Source organism: Chenopodium album, chromosome 11 (assembly GCF_948465745.1).
Source record: "Chenopodium album chromosome 11, dcCheAlbu1.1, whole genome shotgun sequence".
Taxonomy (NCBI): domain Eukaryota; kingdom Viridiplantae; phylum Streptophyta; class Magnoliopsida; order Caryophyllales; family Amaranthaceae; genus Chenopodium; species Chenopodium album.
In genome coordinates this window covers 21915287-21922991 of record NC_137844.1, presented here as the reverse complement: position 1 = coordinate 21922991, position 7705 = coordinate 21915287, and the positions used below count along the sequence as shown (strand labels likewise).

At 39.6% G+C, this 7705-nt stretch overlaps 1 protein-coding gene across 1 annotated transcript; it reads right to left on the bottom strand.

Moving 5' to 3' along the window:
* Positions 1-2806: 2806 nt before the first annotated feature.
* Positions 2807-5699, bottom strand: LOC145568732 (protein OCTOPUS-like). The gene has a single exon (XM_081628146.1). The coding sequence runs from the start codon at positions 5175-5177 to the stop codon at positions 3045-3047; it is 2133 nt and encodes a 710-aa protein (XP_081484272.1). The 5' UTR covers positions 5178-5699; the 3' UTR covers positions 2807-3044.
* Between the last annotated feature and the right edge of the window lie 2006 nt (positions 5700-7705).

Below are 7705 nucleotides of genomic sequence, written 5' to 3'. Positions count from 1 at the left end.
CAGGGTGTCCACCACTCAGAGAAGTTATATATTGGAGGGGATCTAAATGGGCACGTTGGGGCGAGCCGAGATGGCTATGAGAGTGTCCATGGAGGCTTTGGGTATGGGCAGAGGGACGCCGGTGGTGAAGCTATTATGGATTTTGCCCAATCATATGATTTAATTTTGGCTAATACTTGGTTTAAGAAGAGGGATTCACACTTGATAACTTTTCGGAATGGAGCAAATGCAACTCAAATAGACTTCCTGCTCACAAGGAGCATAGATAGACAAAGTTGCATAAACTGTAAGGTTATCCCAGGGGAGAGTGTGGTCACCCAACACCGGCTATTGGTAATGACTATTCGTCTGAAAGAGAAGGCGAAGAAAAAAGTTAGACAAGAAGAACCAAGGATAAGATGGTGGACCCTAAGGGATGCAAAAGCTAAGGTTTTTACAGAAAAGGTAATTGAAGAAGCGGATTGGGATGGAGAGGTGGATCCGGACATGACCTGGTTACGAATGAAGAACTGTTTCCTAAGAGTGGCCAAAGAGGTCTTAGGGGAAGTAAGGGGAAGAACTTCGGTACAGAGAGATACTTCGTGGTGGAATGAAGAGGTGAAAGCAGTAATTAAGCAAAAAAGGGAATGCTATCAAGCCTTAGGAAAATGTAGGAGTGATGAAACCTTTGCAGCGTATAAGGAGGCTAAGAGTAAGGCAAAGGCAGCTGTTCGCCAAGCAAAAGAAAAGGCATATCAGGAGGTTTATGAAAAGCTTGATTCCAAGGAGGGAGAAAGGATCATTTATAAGATGGCAAAGAGAAGACAAGAGGCAAGGAAGGATATTGGCATGGTGAAGTGTGTCAAAGATAAGAACCAAATGGTCCTAGTGCAAGAGGAGGGCATCAAGGACAGGTGGAAGGGGTACTTCGATGAATTATTTAATGGAAGTAATGGAGTTGTGATAGGAGATACCTCTATGAGTGATGAAGAAATCAACATGGAGTATGTGCGAAGGATTAGGAGAGTAGAGGTGGAGATTGCACTGAGGAAGATGAAACCTAAGAAGGCGGTTGGCCCTGATGGGGTACCGATAGAGGTGTGGAGGTGTTTGGGTAAGATTGGTATTGATTGGTTAACAAACCTTTTCAACAAGATATGGACGGCTACAAGGATCCCACAAGATTGGAGGAAGAGCACCTTGGTCCCGGTTTATAAAAACAAAGGAGACGCTCAAGATTGTTCTAACTATCGAGGAATTAAGCTTATGAGCCATACTATGAAGTTGTGGGAAAGGGTGATTGAACAAAGGTTGAGGGCATGCACAAGCATTTCAGATAACCAATTTGGTTTTATGCCTGGGAGATCTACTATGGAGGCAATCCATTTGATAAGACAAATGATGGAGTTTTATAGGGTAAAGAAGAAAGATCTTCATATGGTCTTTATTGATTTAGAGAAGGCATATGACAAGGTGCCAAGAGAGATACTTTGGTGGGCAATGTTGAAGAAAGGTATCCCACGAAGGTATGTAGACCTAGTTAAGGATATGTATCGGGATGTGTCAACAAATGTGAGGACATGCGGAGGGTTGACAAAAGATTTCCCTATTACAATCGGATTGCATCAAGGGTCTGCATTAAGCCCTTTTCTTTTTGCAACGGTTCTAGACGAATTAACTAGACCAATTCAAGATGAGGTTCCATGGTGTATGCTGTTCGCAGATGATATCGTTTTGGTGGATGAGACTAAGGATGGGGTTAATGTCAAGTTGGAGCAATGGAGGCAAAGGTTGGAATCTAGAGGGTTTAAGCTAAGTCGGAGTAAGACTGAATATTTGGTATGTCGTTTTGGCACTCAGAGGGGGACAAGCAATGAAGTGGTGAGTTTGGATGGAAAGGATTTGACCATGAGTGAATGTTTTAAGTACCTAGGGTCGATCATCCAGAAGAATGGTGACATTGATCAAGACGTGACCCACAGGATTAAGTCAGGGTGGCTTAAATGGAGAGCGGCCACGGGAGTGCTATGCGACCGCAGCATTCCCTTAAAGTTGAAGGGAAAATTCTACAGGACTGCCATAAGACCAGTGTTGCTCTATGGTACAGAATGTTGGGCTTCTAAGAAAGAGCATATTAAAAAGATGGAGGTTACGGAAATGCGCATGTTAAGGTGGATGTGTGGAAACACTTTAAGAGATAGAATCAGAAATGAGGTTATTCGCAAGAAAGTAGGTGTGGCGGGCATTGTAGATAAATTAAGGGAAAATCGTCTGCGTTGGTTTGGACATGTAAGACGGAGACCCGAGGGTGCACCGGTGCGAAGAGTGGAAGAGTGGGACCATGGAGGGATTAAACGAGGAAGAGGGAGACCAAAGATGACTTGGTTGGAAGAAGTGAGGAAGGATATGAAGTGCATGGATTTACGTGAGGATGAAGTTTTGGATCGTAAGGGATGGAGGAGAAAGATTTATGTTGATGACTACACGGAATAATCAAATTTGGTTCATGTTAGCCGACCCCACTTTTGGGATTAAGGCTTTGATTGATTGATTGATTGATTGATTGATTGATATATAGAAGAATATAACTCAGGCAGACATTGTTTTGAGTAATTAATTGAGGAATCGAAGAACTTTTGATGACATAATATAGGAGTGTATAATAACAGTGCCACAAAAGGACAGTGCAATCTGTCATGAACATCAGAGAATCTACCATAATTAATGGAAGGGGCAGAAATTTCATCAAATAAGGTGAACAGAATTAAGCTTCTTCTGACGGATGCTTATTATGAGATTAATGATTCAGGAAGGAGCTTTTCAGTTAACAAAACTGCTACTATGATTAATCAGGGAAATTAAACTACATTACTAAAGGAAAGAAAACAATGTACAAGTTTTACTCATTGATCAGAGATTGCTGAATGTGAAACTTTAATGCAAGGGTACCTTTTATAATATCAACCACAAAGGAAACAGAGGTTTGGATCCAACGCTTGTACACAAATTCAAAATATTAGACATTAATCAAAAGGAACATCAGATGAAACTGGAGAGATTCGGGTTTAATAGAATCGCAACACACTCCTTGCGAAGGAATGTGAATAAGCTGGCTTTGGTTTCCCTGAGCTGCCCCTTCTGCTGCCTCTCATTGGTGTCAAATAGAAGCGTAACATCCCGTTATCAGTATGACTTGGAGAGTACCTTGCACTCCGATTCCTTTCTAATACAAACTCATCCTTTTTCTTTTTGTTGGAATCAATTATACCACCACCCTTCTTAATGCCTCCAATTGATGCTGCACCCCCTACGTTATACGAGTTCCTCCAACTGACACTGCTATTACTGCGAAACACATTTCTACTAAAACCAGCCCTTGGATCACCATGCCAAGACTCCGAGTATGATCGTTCCACCCCATTTGGTATTGACCTACTGTATCTATCATCATCCTCACCTTTGTTATTGCCTCGTCGATAAATCAAACCCCAAATGTTCCACGCCCTCCATCGACTAGACTTCTTTGATCCCTTTCTGTCGCAGGTGCTACCTATCACAGAGGTATTATCCCTAAATCCCATATCAAAGCTCTCAGAATAATCATCTCTAAGCGAATTAGAATTAGAATTCAACAAATCTAAGCCCCTAAAATCCCTATCACCACCAAAACCAGCAACAACTTTGGTTCCATTTAAATAGTCTGCACAAGGAGGGGAGATCTTGTTAGTGCAGTCATTCTTCATCTCATCCATTTCAGCAACAACAGCAGCCGCCGTCTTCCTAATAGAACTAGACCTATCAAGACTCTTCCTCCTCCGTGAGGACGAATCAGAGTAATAATCCTTCGTCTGAGAAGCTCCACCAGGGAAAGGGTCATCACCATTAATCGAAACAGAACTCCTCCTCGGTTCCTCTACCGGAATCTGAGTATCTTTCCTCAACACCGTTACTGGTGCATCCTCCACCACTGAAACCATAGGCGGTATCATCCTCGGGAAAGTCCTCCCAGTCAAATAACCATCCCAAGAAGCCCTAGGCTCATCAAACGAACACCTGAGATCATCAAATGAAACTCTTCCAGCATCAACGGAAAATCTCCCAGCAGTCGCGGCATCAACAGAAAACCTCCCAGCATCAAGAGAAAACCTAGGATCAGTATCACAAGATCTCCTCCCAAACCCATAATCAGCAATTTCAGACTGAGTATCTCTGTAATTCCTCCCAGCATTGCCCTTTCTACCACTCACTTGTACAGTATGAGACCCACTCATATGCTTTTTAATCTTCTGATTATTGTTCTTCCTTGTCCAAGACCTCAATTTCTTGCTAAAAACCGAGGCCGCAGACCAAAAACTACCCGCAATTTCCTTGAAATCCTTGCTACCCACCTTCTTATTTTGTGAATCTAGATCGATATGGTCTTTCATTGGCTTCAATTCCACCGTCTGCCCTAGAAAGTTTCCACCCACCACCTGCTCACCCGATGAATAATCCCTTAAATTATTATCCACACTGTTCTTATTATTATTATTATTATTATTATTATTATTATTATAATCATCATTACACTCAACAATTTCCTCCTCTATAACCTGGATTTCATCCCCATTATCAATGCTTTCATGGAATTCCTCTTCTTCTTCTCCTTCTCCTTCCTCCTCGGCTACCACGTGATCTCCAACCTCCGCCTTCAATTCAATCACCGCCGATGAAGTCGAAGGCTCATTTATTACAGCATGATGCCCTTGCCCTTGTGCACCGCGCTTCCCATTCCCATTCCCATCATCCTGCGAAAAGAGAGAGAAAAGCGTACTCCTACCTCGGACGTCGCACGACTTACGCTGCGGCTCGAAAGAACCGGACAGTCCGAGAAACCCTCCCTCGTTCTTTCCTCCGGAAAACGACTTAGTCCGTCGCAGCTCCGGTAAAAAAGAACTCGAACTCGGCCTACCACGTAATGCGGACCCAGTATCGTTGCTAGGTTTAAACAGTGATTTGAGTGCAGAAGAGGCGGATTTACGGCCAGTAGAGGCGGTTGCTGCGGATGATTTGTCTAACACCGCTAAACGCTCGCAAAGACAAGAGGGGCAGAACCCAGTGAACTGCTCATCGGGATGACGGTCGCAACTGGTGGACTTCAGGTGGGGCTGCGGTGGTTGTGGCGGCGGCGGTAATTGCTCAGCCGTTACGGGATTCATGCCCGAATTAAATTCCCCTTCTCTCTCCCCTTTGTGATTCCACTATTGCATTTTTCAGAGAAAATCAAAGAAATCAGAGAAAAAGAGATGGTAGAAAAAGTAGGAGGTGGTGATATTTGGGTGGAGTGTTCCAACGGACAGTGAGAATGAGAATGAGAAGGAGAAAAGATTAAAAAAAAATAATAATAATAATGCAACGGGAAGACGATGTAATTTAAATATGTTTATTTATTTGGCTACTCGCACCTGGGAAGAAGGAATTTGAAGGCTTTTTTTTTTTTTTTTTTTTTGGAGGGTGAGATAAACAAATAGACAGACTTTATTTCCGTCAGCCTCGCAATTTGTCTGTATCGGTTTGCTTTTGGTTAAGGGTGTGTTTTAATTCTTTTACGGGAGTACGCGTAGTCGATTTAAGCATACTCTCTGATTACTCTCTTTCTCACTTGAAAATTGAAAAGGACGGATTCACTCTTTTGTTGCTCGTCATGTCCCTGTAACGGAACGGATCGTTTTGTGTGTTTATGTTTATTATTCTTTTATTTGCTTTTTTCTGCTTCTTGATCGCCACGATGTGAGCGGTCCCCTAAATCAATCTGGGAATGAAATAGGTTCAAAGCTGTTTGGTTCATACTCCAATACTCCATATTAAAGAAAAGAAAAGGATACAAATAGTAAAAGGAATTTGTTTCATTATTTGTTGAAAATGGGGAGTTTAAATCGATACCGTTGTTTGGTATTGTTTTTGTTTTTATTTTTCAGTTTTTTTAAAATAAAAAATCAAAAATAGGAAACAAGAAAAAGATTTTTTCACTTTCTGTTGTCAGTTATTTTCACTTTCTTTTGTCAGTTTCAATATTATTATGATTTTAATAAGTTTGACCAATTTTTAATTTATTATATAACATACTAGTTTTGTGCCCCAAACGATACCCACGTTGTTTATTGCATTTTAGGATAAACCTTTTGGTTTGAATATTAAATACGGTTATAAGGTCCTATAATTACTTTTGATGATACAAGATATGCTCATATTTAAATTATTTTTACTAAACTGAAAATATTTTATTGGTTAAAACTTATTTTTACTAATTTTCTTATTTTATTGATTAAAACATAGGCGGTATCTTATTAAGCGTGATTATAAGTACAAATTCCCTTTAAACCTGTAAGAGAGGGCGTGATCAAGCAATAATAATAATATATATCAAGCAACAACAATAATAACAATCATCATAATATTCTCAATAAAGCATAATAATATTAGCAAGATCCTAGGCATGATACTAACAAGCTTAATAACAAACCCTATCATGTCATTAAACAATAAAAATCAAATCTTTATTCCTAGCATGATACTAACATGATATAAAGAAAGAATGGAAAGCATCATAGATGATACTAGAAATCAATAAAAGCATCCTAACATGATACTAGAAAACAATAATAATCAAAGCACGATTTCTATATCAAAATAACAACAATTAAAGCACTTACTTACTTCGATGCCTCGTACCTCTTTCTAATAACAAAATACACGTGTTAGTAAATTCAAGGAAAATAATAAACAAACAATTAAATTAAATAATTGAAATAAAGATTTGGGACCAAACCCTCAGAAACTATCAACCTTTCACGTCTAGGGCGAAGGCTACTTCGAACTTGGCTAGGTGTGTCTAGAACTTGTGTATGTGGAATTTTGTGAGAGGGAAGGGTTAGAAAAAGAATAGAGAGAGAAAGCTTCTAGCTTAAAGAGAGGGAATAGAGAGAGATTGATGATGAATTATTGATTGATTGTTGATCCTGGAAAACGGAGGTCTAGGACCCTATTTTTAGAAAAATAGTCCGGAAACAAATCAAGCCTTATTCGGAATAAAACTGGCATCTATCGCCAGGCGACAGACATCAGCGCCAGGCGACAAGATTAGCGCCAGGCGACAGACATTGTCGTTTGGCGCTAATTAAAAGATAAAACGCGCTTTGTACGGAATCCTCTTCTTAATATGATTAAGCAGCAAATTTCGTGTTTATCAAATTAAAAACAGGTTTATCATAAAACACTTATTTTATTCTAAATAATACTCCTTAAAATATAATTATTAATCCTAGTTCCATTAGAATTAAAAGGAACCTTCTAAATATTCTAGAAGATTAAAATCAATCCTAATAACGTTAGGAATAATAATTAATAGGCCTCCTCTAGATCATTGGGCCGCATATAAAATTCATTTCGGGCTCAATTTAATTTAATCTATAACTTTCTCATTATTCATCGGAATTGGGCTTATAATATATCGTTGGAAAGCTCTTTTCGAGCCCAATCCAACTACACCATTATTGGACCCTTATCATGGATTAAACTAAATTGGACTGGCTATTTTCATAAATAGAGTATAAAAAGAAATGTTTTCAAAAACAGAAAGAAAGATATTTTAATAAAAACATCCACGTCACTAGACTTTTCACACTTTCACCTCGTTCGACAATCAAATGACGTGAAAGGTATTCATCATTGGGTTTGGTTTTGGGGA

Coding starts and splice junctions, on each gene's coding strand:
- LOC145568732 (XM_081628146.1), bottom strand. CDS start 5,177: ATGAATCCCGTAACGGCTGAGCAATTACCGCCGCCGCCACAACCACCG.